Below are 12,967 nucleotides of genomic sequence, written 5' to 3' on the forward strand. Positions count from 1 at the left end.
AATTTTACTCGGAAAAAATGGTTTTTATATTATTCCCTACTCTATAAATAATAATTGTCTTTTAGGTTTATAAACTATTAAATACCATGGCATTAGACGTTCTCATAACCTAAGGTGGAACTTTCATGTCCACAGAATAACACGCAAATCCCAGGAAAAATATAGTTCTTAAAACGTAATTAGGAACACTGAACTAGCCCAGCTAATTTTAAAAGTATAAAACACTAATTTGTCCGGTCCTGGATTACGCATCGGCCGTTTGGAATCCTACCTTTGCGCGGCACCATGGTCATGAGACACTTCCCTTTGTCCGGCATTTTGGATGTCCTGAGCCAATATATATAGATATATATATTGTTACAGATCGCTTCTTTTCCGCTGCTGCCACTTCCTCCTTCTCCCGTCTACGACCCACTTCTTCCTCTTTTATTTTTTTATTAAGTTATTTATTTATTTATTTATTTTACAATACTGCAGGCCAGTTCTCTGACCCAAGCAGGAGGGGTAAAAAATGCAACATATTGGTGCACATGAAAAAATGACAAAAACAATAATACAAAAGAAGACAAGACCACTGCTGCGGAATGCATTATCGAATTAGGTACCGTTCTAATTCCTGAATGAAATTGGCTGACTGAATAATGGTTTCTGGTAGCAAGTTCCAGTCGGAAATAGTGCGCGAAAAAAAACTGTGCTTAAAGGCATTTGTTTTTGCGAAGATGGGCTGTAGTGCGTGATCCCTAGTGTGTCGTGTTTTTCTTGAAGTCTTCCTTTTTGTCCCGCTCGTTGCACCTCAATGTCCTACTGTCACATTTTGCCCCCTCGTGGTTGACTATCCCTCCTCGGCAGTCTGTGTCTCATGCTGGTCTTGACTGAATGTATGTCTTGACACGTACAGCTTCAGTTGACTGCGGTGAGCCGGGAAAGTCCGGGATGCTTCTCGAGGTGCATTGAGGTCTCGTAGCCGGTAGCTCACGGGTCCTGTTTGTCGAAGCACTTCACAGGGTCCTTTGTATTTTGGAAGTAGCTTGGTTGCCTTTCCTTTCCTTCTAACGGGACGCTGTACAAGAACAAGGTCCCCTGGCACGATGGGGGACATTCGGTCATCCTGTCGGTGATTGGTTAGCATCCGCTGCTGGGCTCTGGTTATTGCGAGGTGTTCAAAGCAAACGATGCGTATTGTACGTACACATCCCAATTGTCATGCGAAGCATTAACATAAGCGTACAATATATCGGCGATAGTTCGATTAGCACGCTCAACGAGTCCGTTGGTTTGGGGATGGTTGGGTGCTGACTGGGCGTGGTGTATTCCATGAGTTATCATCTCGTGTTTAAAAATACGAGAGCTGAATGGATTTCCCCGGTCAGTGAGTACGGTGCGGGGTACGCCGTGGCGAAGTACTATTTGCTCACGTAGAAACTCCACAATGTGATTCGCTGACGTTGTAGGCACGGCACGTAGCTCAATCCACTTTGTAAGGTGGTCTACAGCAACAATAATGAAACGGTTACCGTTTTGTGATTTCGGAAATGGTCCTAAATGATCAAGTCCAATAAGTTCGAAAGCAGCTAGCGGTGGTTGAGTTGGATGAATCTCGGTGAAAGGTGAAATACTGGGCAATTTCCTCCTTTGACATGATTCACAGGAAGCGACATACCTGGAAACATCTTTCCGGAATCAGTGCCACCAATAGCGTTCGGAACGTTTGGCCACAGTCTTATCTCGACCGAGGTGACCCGCTGTGGGGCCATCATGGCAGAGATTCATCATGGCAGCCCTCAGAGAAGCTGGAATCACCGGTAGCCATTGTTGTTGACCGGGATTTCTGTGACAGTGTAGTCCATTTTCCACTCGGTGTGCTCGACGCAGTCGCTGTAAAATGTCTGTCGAACCGGATAATGCGAGGCGCTGTACAATATCTTGTACTTCGTTATCTTGAAATTGACTGTGACGTAGGTCGAAAGTCGCACCACAAAAACAAGTGTCACACTCCGGAGCCTCAGGGATCTTGTCTAGGGGGTTGCGGGATAGAAAGTCACCGTCCTGATGACTACGTCCGCTACGATGTATGACTTCGAAATCATACTCTTGCAGTAGAATCGCCCACCGTGCCAGTTTGGCCGTCAAGTCTCGTTTGCTCTGAAGCCAGGTCAATGCTGAATTATCCGTCACAACAGTAAAATGGCGGCCATAAAGGTAAGGGCGAAATTTCTGCACCGACCAGACAAGGGTCAGATATTCTAATTCAGATGGATGATTCCTCTCTTCTCTTTGTGTAAGCCTGCGGCTTGCGTACGAAATTACTCTATGAGTACCCTCGAGAAATTCTTGAAGTAGTACAGCTCCAAGTCCTTGTCCGCTAGCATCCGTGTGGAGAATTGTCTTTGACAAGGACTGGTCGAAGTGAGCAAGCACTGGGGCGTTTATACGAGCCATTTTTAGGTCTTGAAACGAGGACTGCTCATCGTTGCCCCATCGCCATGGTACGTTCCTCCGGAGTAAGTAATTCAGGGGAACAGCGCGGGTAGCAAAGTTAAAAATAAAACGGCGTAAATGTGACGCAAATCGCAAAAACTTCTGACGTCTTTGATAGTTGTTGGCGTCGGATATTCAAACAAAGCCTCAAGCTTCGAGGGATCAGGTTTAACGCCGTTTTGTTTACCACATGTCCCAGGTATGTGATCTCTTTGAAGCCGAAAAAACACTTTTGGGGCTTCAGACGAAGGTTGGCAACACTTATGGCGTCAAGTACGAGGGAGAGTCTTCGAAGATGTTCTTCAAAAGTGTTTGCGTAGATTACGACGTCGTCTAAATACACCAGCGCCATTTTCCACTTCAGATTGCCCGAAACTCGGTCCATGGGTCTTTGAAATGTCGCTGGGGCATTGCAAAGGCCAAAGGGAAGACGGTTGAATTGGTAGAGACCATCTGGTGTGATGAAGGCTGACTTTTCAGCGTCCCCTTTATCGAGCGGAACCTGCCAGTATCCCGACATCAAATCCAATGTTGTAAAGTATTCCGCTCCCTGCAGTCGGTCAAGGGTATCATCAAGACGTGGAAGAGTGTAGACATCAAGCTTGGTTGTACTATTAAGCTTCCTGTAATCTACACAAAACCGCACAGTGCCATCTTTCTTTCTCACTAACACCACTGGTGATGACCATGGGCTCGATGACGGACTCACCACACCCTGGTCGAGCATCTCAGTCACTTGCCGTTTGATGGTTTTGCGCTCTGTTGGGGCTACGCGGCGTAGTGGCTGATGTATTGGTCGGCTGTCACCGGTGTCAATGGTATGTGTTGCATACGGTGTGCATCCATGTTCGCCCGAACTCAGGGCGATGCAGTTTCGATGTGACAACAATATCCTCTTGATTTTCGTTTTCTGCTCGCAACTCAATTCTGGTCCAAACTTAAATTGTTCCCACGGTAAAGCATTATCCTGACTGTAAAAATGGCACTCGTTATCTGACTCCAGAGAAATACTGGCAAGTATTGAGATCTTGTCCTTCGCCAACGGTTGGAGTACACCAATCTGTTTCCCTGGATTGAGAGTGATGTCGTTGGCACCTAGATTAACGACAAGAGCGACGAATTCTCCATTGGTACAAGCCACAAGTGTCCGGGGTGCAGCTAGTTCTTTCCCTGGTTTCGCACAGAGCCACGAGTCGAAAACAGCTTCACAGTAAACCTTTCTGTTGTTCACAGTCAGGCGTATCATTGAAACAGTCTCGGCAGGTATTGTAGCAGAGTCTTTAACGCATACGTTTAATTCATCCGATAGCTGTACTTGAGCAGATATGATGTTGGTATATTGGGAGAAAAACTTTAGAAATAGGTGCCACTTTTCCCCGGCGACGAGGGAAAATGAGCGAACGAGGTACACAAGCCACGCAAAAATACTTTCGCATCGTGGAATGCTGGCGTGTAATGTTTTCGTTGGTGGATGCGAGGTTTTGGTGGCCTTGTTCTGTTCGGGGTTCAACCTAAAAAATCCGTTTTTCTGGCACCACTCATAACCCAGAATGATCGGAGAGACGGAATTCGACAAAATTACGAAGTCCACTAACGACGTCTCACCGAGCGCAGTGACCAGTAACTTCACTTGTCCACCGGTGTGAACTTTAACGCCGTTGGCTGTAAAAAGTTGTGGAGCAATCCGGGAGACATTACAATCAGCAGGTACAAGCGTGGCGTCGATTATGTTAACCGCTGCTCCAGTATCGAGGAGACTTTCTTGTATTCCAATCCCTTGAATCTCCACTTTGGTAGTTGGAAGATCAGCGAAACTCCTTGAAAGAGAGACGAGGGGGACTTGGTCCTCTATACCCGATCCCGCCCCTGTGGACCGGGATATCCGTTACCCGACGCGCTGTAACACTCTGCAGCCAAGTGTCCTTGTCGCCCGCATTGAAAACAGCGCCTCTTGGTGTTAGCTCGTTGGTGACCTTCAGGTTGCTGGCGTGCTCCAGGCGTCTCCAGATGAGTAGTTGGCTGTAACTGTGCCGGGCAAGAAGCCTGGGCGTTTGCTGTTGCCTTTTGAATGGCTGAGATCTCCAACGCCTTAGCCAAAGCCTCTTGAACTGTCTTTGGCACTCCAAGTCGAACAAATTTTTGAACTTCAGTGTCCGCAATGGCGTCGACGAAGGCAGTAGTGCTGAGAAGGTGAAAAGTGTCGGCGGAAACTCCCACAAATGACTTTCGCGCTAGGCACTCAACTTCCGTTGCCAGGGCGTGGAGTGTTTCCCCCGGCTGTTGTCGACGGCAACGTACGTAACTCGCCATAGCGGACGTGTTGTAGATGTTTGTCGGCAAAGCGGTCTTCAAGTGCCGCTACCAACGTTTGGTAGGTTAGAGCTCCTCCTTGAAGTTGGGCCAGTTTTGCGATGGCTGGTCCCTGTAGTTGTGCCGCAAGATCGTAAATTGTTTCATCTTCGGACCATTGGTTTGCTTGAGCAACAATGTTAGCTTGCTCGAGGTAAAGGTCAAGTGGCACGCTACCATCGAAGGGCTTCAGTTTCAAACGAAGGGGATTCGAGGTGGCAGGAAATTTGCGTACCGTTGCTGAGTCGGTCCGATTCTCCGAGTCTCTCCTTTCCTCTAGCGCTATGACTCTTTGTCGAAGGTCTTCTTGTGCAGACGTAACGGGTTGCACCTGCGCCTGGACCATAGCCGCCATCGTTGATTCGAAGCCCTGTCTCTGTTCAACGAACAGATCCCTCAGTTGGGCGTAGGTAACTTGACCTTGAGTGTTGCTGGTGTCCTCGGGAGAAGGATAGGTTCGCCAGACTGGGCTTGTTGTCGTGTGAGGGGCGTTTTCTTTTCGCAGATCCCACTTCTGACACCAAAACGTTACAGATCGCTTTTTTTCCGCTGCTGCCACTTCGTCCTTCTCCCGTCTACGACCCACTTCTTCCTCTTCTTTTCCTCCTTTTTGTCCCGCTCGTTGCACCTCAATGTCCTCCTGTCACAATATATATATATATATATATATACATACATACATACACATACAAATGCTAATCTCAGATCTACTGCTTTTCCTATTGTTGACGAGATTTATTTTTGAATTCGGAAACATACTTTTATGATGTGTCGTATATATAAAATTATTTTCTTTTAATTTTAATTTATTTTAATTAGTGAAACGATTTCTATGTTAGTTGAAGAGCTTCAACTTGTACACGAAAATTAAAAAAATATAAGACCTTCCCAAAGAATTCCTGCCTGTCGAGAATGTTCACAGCCATATTTATTCCCGCATACAAATTATTCCCGTATACAAATCTGGCAACTCACAATCACTGTCAAACTATAGACCAATTTCTATAACGTCACATTCATGCAAATTATTGGAACATATAGTCTACAGGCTGTTGGGACCGAGCGTTTGACCCTGGTTGGTGGTGTGTCGACTCATGCCAGGCACGGGAGCGGGAGTGGGGCAGGAGACTGGGAGCCGATCAGCGGTAACGAACTGTACAGTATGTACAGATTTAAATACATCCTATGTACAGGTTAGGCGGCTGATCGTCAGCAGCGTTCATCGAGGTTGCGAGTTCCAGCAAAAGATAAAAAAAAACACCACGCTCTTGCCCGCGCTCTTGCACCAGACCGTTTTCTTTCTCGTTGTCTTGCTACCCCCAGGTAGCTCGAGGCTGTAGGAGCGTCCTTTGTCCGGGACGTTCAAAACTACGCCAGATGAGTAGACTTCCCGGCGCTGCCAGTTCTGTCGGGGCAGCCGAGGCAGTTCCTTTCTTTCATGCCTCGGGAAAACGAGGGCGCCAGGTGTGACCGGTCCATCTCGCCGATCGCCAATACTTGGTGATGAAGCCGGACGCCCGCAGGGATACAACAGCTCCTCCGCCGACGGGTAAACGGTCTTGAGGTTGAGGGGTCTGCAACCGCTCTGCCGAAAGCCGATGGCTCGCTGCTGTCTTCCAGGCCCCAGAATCGGCGCTGCTACTTTTTCACCTCTCAAACATGCAAGCAGCGCATGAATCACGGAATCACAAAACATCACACAACAGAAATCAGCAAGCATTCACCCCGCCCGGAAATTCGCCAAGTAAAGATCACCCTAATTAATCTCACTGTCATCAAATTCTGCCGTCCGAGCGCGGCTGACCCACCAAACAAGACATCGAGAAAGCACTAAAACACTAGAATGGCTAGAAATCTCTCAAGGCTTTATAGCGTCTGTACAACCCCCTTTCAATACATGCGACTGAGAGTGTCTGCATTCGAGTTCAGCTTCCCCCGCTTGTATGTTACTCGGAAGTTAAACTCCTGAAGTGCTAAGCTCCACCTTAGCAGCCGTCCGTTTTTTGGCGACATTTGCTGCAGCCAGGTCAGGGGACAGTGGTCCGTCTCAAAGGTGAATGGAGCTCCCGCCAGGTAACAAGACAACTTTTGTGCGGCCTAGACTAGACAAGCACACTCCTTTTTGGAGGCGCTATACGCTTCCTCCCGTGTTGTCAGATGCGGCTCGCGTAGAGAATGGGATGCTTTTCGTCCCCTTCTTTTTGGCACAGAACAACCCCCATGCCCCGGTCACTTGCATCGCACTGCACAAAGAATGGCTGATCATAATCAGGTGCTCTTAGCACCGGCCGCTCGGTGAGCGCCTTCTTTAGGCTCTGGAAAGCCTGCTCCTTCTTCTCGTCCCACCCGACTTTGTTGGGCTCGTTCTTCCTGAGAGCATCAGTGAGGGGACTGGCTACCTGAGAATAGTTCGCGACATATCGCTGGTAATAGCCAGTCAAGCCCAGAAACGAACGAATCTGCGTCTTTGTTTCGGGTCTAGGGAAGCTCCTAACGGCTGCTACTTTAATCTCTGAGGGTTGCCGACAGCCCTGTCCGATTACATGCCCCAGGTAGGTCACCTCCGCTTGCCCCAGTTGGCATTTTTCTGCCTTTACTGTAAGGCCTGCTTCGCGTAGCCTGCGAAACACTTCCCGCAGGTGCGAAACGTGTTCTTGCCACGTTGCTGAAAAGATCGCGATATCGTCCAGATATGGCAGTGCGAACGTGTTAGTTCCACGAAGAACGCTGTCCATGAGCTTTGAAAAGCAAAACGGGGCGTTCTTGAGCCCGAAGCTGAGCATCAATGGGCAGAACGTTCCAAGTGGGGAAATGAACGCCGCATACCTGCTTGCCCGCTCTGTCAGGGGCACTTGCCAATATCCACGAATCAAATCTAACGTGGAAATGTACCTAGCGGCACTGACTCGTTCTACCCTCTCCTCTATGTTAGGGATAGGGTACGTTTGATCTCGGGTGATCGTGTTGAGTCTACGATAGTCTACGCAAGGGCGGGGGTCTTTGCCCGGCACCTCCACCAGTATAAGTGGAGAGGTGTAGTCGCTCTCGGCGGCCTCGATAACCCCGAGCCGGAGCATGCGTTCGATCTCTTCAGCTAGTATGTCTCTCCGTCTTGGAGAGACCCTGTACGCCTTCGATCGCACTGGAGTACTCTCGGTGAGCTCAATATCGTGGCACACGAGATTAGTACGGCCAGGTCGATCGGAAAACAACCCCTCAAACTCACTGATCACTTTGCGCAGATCGCTCAGCTGATCTTCAGTAAGAACGTCGGTCTTTACTGCCTTGGCTATGACGGTGTCTACATCATACTCTCCCCTCTTCCCCTCCCAAGTAGGAATCTCCGTGGGGACTTCCTCTGGGGTGTTCCAAGCAGGGCTAACTATCTCTTTCTTCCCCACATAAGGTTTCAACAGGTTACACAGTGATATATCCGTACTTTCTTTCGTTTCCCCCCCGACTCCACAGGGTAGTTCGTCTCAGAGAGCTTTTGCAGCACTTTGGCTGGACCTTCCCACTGCACCTCTAACTTGTTTTTCTTGGAAACCCTCAGCAGCATCACTTGGTCTCCCACTTCAAACTTACGTTCCCTGGCTCCCCTGTCATAGTAGAGTTTCGCCTTCGCCTGCGCCCGCTGCATGTTCGCCTCAACTACTTCCTGTGTCTTATGCATGCGATCTAAGAGCTTCAACACGTACTCCACCACAGTCGGGTCTTCCCCTTGGCCTTCCCACGACTCACCCAACATGCGTAGTGGCGAGCGCAGCGAACGCCCATACACAAGCTCGGCCGGGCTGAAACCCGTGGCTTCATGTGGCACTGTGCGCAATGCGAACATGGTTGCCGGAAGACACGCCTCCCAATCTACTTTCTGCTCGAAGCACAGCGCGCGCAGAACTCGTTTGAAAACTGAATGCCATTTCTCTATGGCGTTTGATTGAGGGTGGTACACGGAGCTATGCACAACACGAATGCCACATTTCTCCAAAAATGTGTTCGTGAGGGCGCTAGTGAAAACACTACCCTGGTCTGATTGGATTTCAGCGGGAAATCCAATCCTCGCAAACACAGACAGCAGCGCGTCCACGATCTCGGCTGAACTCAACTCTTTCAGAGGACATACCTCTGGGAACTTCGTCGCGGGACAAAGTAGCGTCAATACATACTTGTATCCTGACTTGCTCACTGACAGTGGACCTACCGTATCTATGACCAGGCGGCGAAAAGGCTCTGTGATCAGCGGCACTAGTCTCAGCGGTGCTTTGTTCTTCTCGTGCGGCTTCCCCACACGCTGACACGCGTCGCACGACCGTACAAAGTTTTCCGCGTCGCGGAAGCAGCCTGGCCAGTAGTACTCTTGTAACAGCCGGTCCTTCGTTTTCTTAATGCCGAGGTGACCTGACCAAGAGCTCCCATGAGACAACTCTAAGAGGTCCGAGCGGTACTTCTGGGGCACGACCAGTTGGTCGAGAACCCTGCTCTTACGATCTTTGTAATGGCGGTAGAGTACCCCTGCCTTGATCTGATACGAGACGTTCCGTCTGCTTATGCCATCTTTGGCGGTATCATGCAGTACTGTAAGGCTCGGATCACTCTGTTGTTGCTCAATGAGAAGCTCTCGGTCAACCTGTAGCAAGGCATGAAAGCTACGCGACGAAGAGGAGAGTACGAGTCCCCCCTCGTCCCCCGTTTCGCAGCCAGGCACAATCTTTCCCTCTTCTATCTCCGCCGCGGTATCGCTTCTCGCGAGTTTCCCGGTTTCCCCGGCGGCGCTCCCGTGTCGCGTTGACCCCATTTTGTCCGTAGAAGTGGTCTCCGCATTGTCGGAGGAAGAGGGCCCGTCCGAAGTTGACTGACAGCTCGGTGGAACTTCATCCTCACTCCGACACACCACTTCCGCGGCTATTTGGCGCGCCCTGGCTCTCGTTAGCGCCTGCACCTTCCTTTCGCTAAACACTAGGCCCCTTTCTCGCAGCATCTGATCGGATTTGTTTGAAAATTAAATAGGGGCAGCTGAGCGGCAGATTGCGGGAAACCGCGGCCTCGGTCTCCAGCTTCCCAAAGGGACCTTCTACACTAACGCGAGCAATGGGGAGGCAGACCTTTTGATCTTCGACTGCCTGCTTAATCCATGCACATTCCCCCGTGTAGTCATCTGGCCTAACCAGAGACGGGTGCATGACATCGATGGTTGCTGCGCAGTCGCGAAGAACTCGGCACGGGCTACCATTGACTCTTAAGTCGTGTACATAAGGCTCTAGAAGCCTCCGGTTCTCCTCGTCATCGACGTAGTGAAACACCACTTTTGGCTTCCGACATCCCGCCGCGATGTGCCCGCTCTCCTGGCAGTGATAGCACACCGGCGGTTTGCGCTTTTCAAACGACTTCTCTCTTTCGGGTTTCCCCTTCTCACTGGATCTCGACTCTTTTGAGACGTCTTCGCTCGGAAGCTTTTGTTCAGGTTGCCTACCTTCCCCATTACGTTTACCGGCCTTTGTCGCAGGCCATTTGCCGGTTCCGTCGGGCTTCTTAGGTTCCCCTCTGGCTTCCCTCTCGAACGGACGCTCCTCTCCAGCTTTTCTACGTGAAGCGTATTCCTCGGCCAGCTCCCCCGCTCTCTCGACGGTGTTCACGTCAGGCTTGTCTTGAAGCCAGAACCTCACCGCGTCAGGGAGGCAACGGTAGAACTGCTCAAGGGCCACGCATTCCACTACCTTATCGTGCTCTCCGTACACATCGGCGCTTTTTAGCCACTCGATTAAGTTTGCCCGCAGGTCGTACGCGAGCTCCGGGTATCCTTGTTCGGGCTTCTTACGCATGCTACGGAATCGCTGACGAAAGGCCTCTGTGGTCAGGCGGTACTTTCGGAGCAGACTCGCCTTCGCCTTCTCATACACTTCAGCGTCCTCCTTGCTCAGACGCGCGACAACGTCCGCGGCTTCACACGGGAGGAGCGTCAGCAGTCTCTGTGACCAAGTTTCGCATCTGAAACCCAGTTTTTCGCAGGTACGCTCAAAATTCACCAAAAAGAGGCCAATGTCCTCGCCTACTTTGAACGGCTGCATCAGTTTAGACATTTTGAAACTCTCGACCTTCCTTTGACTTGACCCCTCTGAGCTAGCCCGCCCGCTGTCCAGCTGCCGCTGCTCCAACTCGAGTCTCCGAAGCTCGAGTTCCTTTTCTTTCAAGTCAAGTTCCCTCCTTCGGTCATGGTTTCTCTTCTCTACTTCTTCCCAGCTCTCAATGATATCCTCATTTTCTAGATCTAAAGCCCGAATCTTAGCAATGAGTTGTTGTTTTTTTATGGTTCTTACTACTTCTAATCCCAGTTCCTCTGATAGCTGAATCAGTTCCGGTTTCTTCAATTTCGCCCACTCCATGTCTATCGTGAATGCCACCCACGCTCGGAATATCCCTCTACTGAGAAGTACTCTAATGTCACGCTTCTTCAGTAGCCACTTAGGTACCCAAATGTCACCGATAAATTCCTAGCTATAAGGAACGACACTTGGCGAACCTCCGAACGAAAATGAACACCCACGCACCTCCGATGTCCGACGCATGTGACCCGATCTCCACCGCTGCCTACCAGTTGTTGGGACCGAGCGTTTGACCCTGGTTGGTGGTGTGTCGACTCATGCCAGGCACGGGACCGGGAGTGGGGCAGGAGACTGGGAGCCGATCAGCGGTAACGAACTGTACAGTATGTACAGATTTAATTACATCCTATGTACAGGTTAGGCGGCTGATCGTCAGCAGCGTTCATCGAGGTTGCGAGTTCCAGCAAAAGATTGAAAAAAACACCACGCTCTTGCGCGCGCTCTTGCACCAGACCGTTTTCTTTCTCCTTGTCTTGCTACCCCCAGGTAGCTCGAGGCTGTAGGAGCGTCCTTTGTCCGGGACGTTCAAAACTACGCCAGATGAGTAGACTTCCCGGCGCTGCCAGTTCTGTCGGGGCAGCCGAGGCAGTTCCTTTCTTTCATGCCTCGGGAAAACGAGGGCGCCAGGTGTGACCGGTCCATCTCGCCGATCGCCGATACTTGGTGATGAAGCCGGACGCCCGCAGGCATACAACAAGGCATGTAATAGAGTTTCTCGATACTAACAATATTTTATGCGATTTCCAACATGGTTTTCGGCGCGGTTATAGTACTATGACACAACTAACAGAGTTTGTTCATGATATCGGTCTGTCTCTTGACATCGGTAACCAAGTTGATGCGATATTTATAGATTTGTCAAAGGCTTTCGACACAGTTCCTCATTCTAAACTCCTACACAAGCTTAATCTAATTCTAAATAATCATCACCTTGTGAACTGGATATCCAGTTTTCTTTCTCAACGGTCTCAGTTTGTCTACTTTAACTCATTCAAGTCTAGTACAGTTGACGTATCATCAGGTGTTCCACAAGGGTCAGTTCTTGGACCGCTACTTTTCTTGTTATACATCAATGATTTGCCACGCTGTATTTCCACTAAGGTCCGACTTTACGGTGACGACTGCGTACTATATCATGTGATAAACTCCTCCGATGACCATATAACTCTTAACAATTCTTTCGTGAATTTTTGTACGTGGTGTAAAACCTGGCAAATGAACCTGAACTTTAGTAAAACGGTTTTTATGACCTTTTCTAGGCGTTCATCACCTTCTGTGTTTAATTATTCATTTGACAGGTTATGCCTAGAAAGAGTTTTTGAATATAAATATCTTGGCCTCCTTTTCACGCCTGATTTATCTTGGTCTGAGCACATTGATACGACATGTAACAAATCTCTTAAAAGACTTGGATACCTGCGGCGTACCTTACGTGTGGCACTACAAGATACTAAGCTTTTAACTTTTAAAACTTTGATTCGCCCAATCTTCGAATATGGTTCTATTATTTGGTTTCCCTACAGAGTCTGATATAAATAAGGTCGAATCAGTACAAAAGAAATCGGTACGATTTATTTGTCGTCGGTATGACAGAAACTTTTCTCCTTCTTCTAATCTTTCCGTGTTAGGCCTAAGACTTCTTTCTGAGCGTCGTGGCATCGAGCGCCTAAAGTCTCTGTATTTCATGGTTAAGTCATCACGTTTTGACTCGTTACATAACTACATAAAGTTTCTCGAGCCAACTGCAACTAGGAGCCACC

At 49.3% G+C, this 12,967-nt stretch overlaps 1 protein-coding gene across 1 annotated transcript; it reads right to left on the reverse strand.

The window, feature by feature from the left end:
• Positions 1–6,980: 6,980 nt before the first annotated feature.
• LOC120839537 lies at positions 6,981–11,207 on the reverse strand. Its single transcript, XM_040209838.1, has 3 exons — positions 9,909–11,207; positions 8,267–9,805; positions 6,981–7,226 (listed from the first exon to the last, which is right to left on the reverse strand). The coding sequence occupies exons 1-3, from the start codon at positions 11,205–11,207 to the stop codon at positions 6,981–6,983; spliced, it is 3,084 nt and encodes a 1,027-aa protein (XP_040065772.1).
• Positions 11,208–12,967: the final 1,760 nt, after the last annotated feature.

The sequence above is a fragment of the Ixodes scapularis genome, unplaced genomic scaffold (assembly GCF_016920785.2).
Source record: "Ixodes scapularis isolate PalLabHiFi unplaced genomic scaffold, ASM1692078v2 PGA_scaffold10__122_contigs__length_95168666, whole genome shotgun sequence".
NCBI lineage: Eukaryota > Metazoa > Arthropoda > Arachnida > Ixodida > Ixodidae > Ixodes > Ixodes scapularis.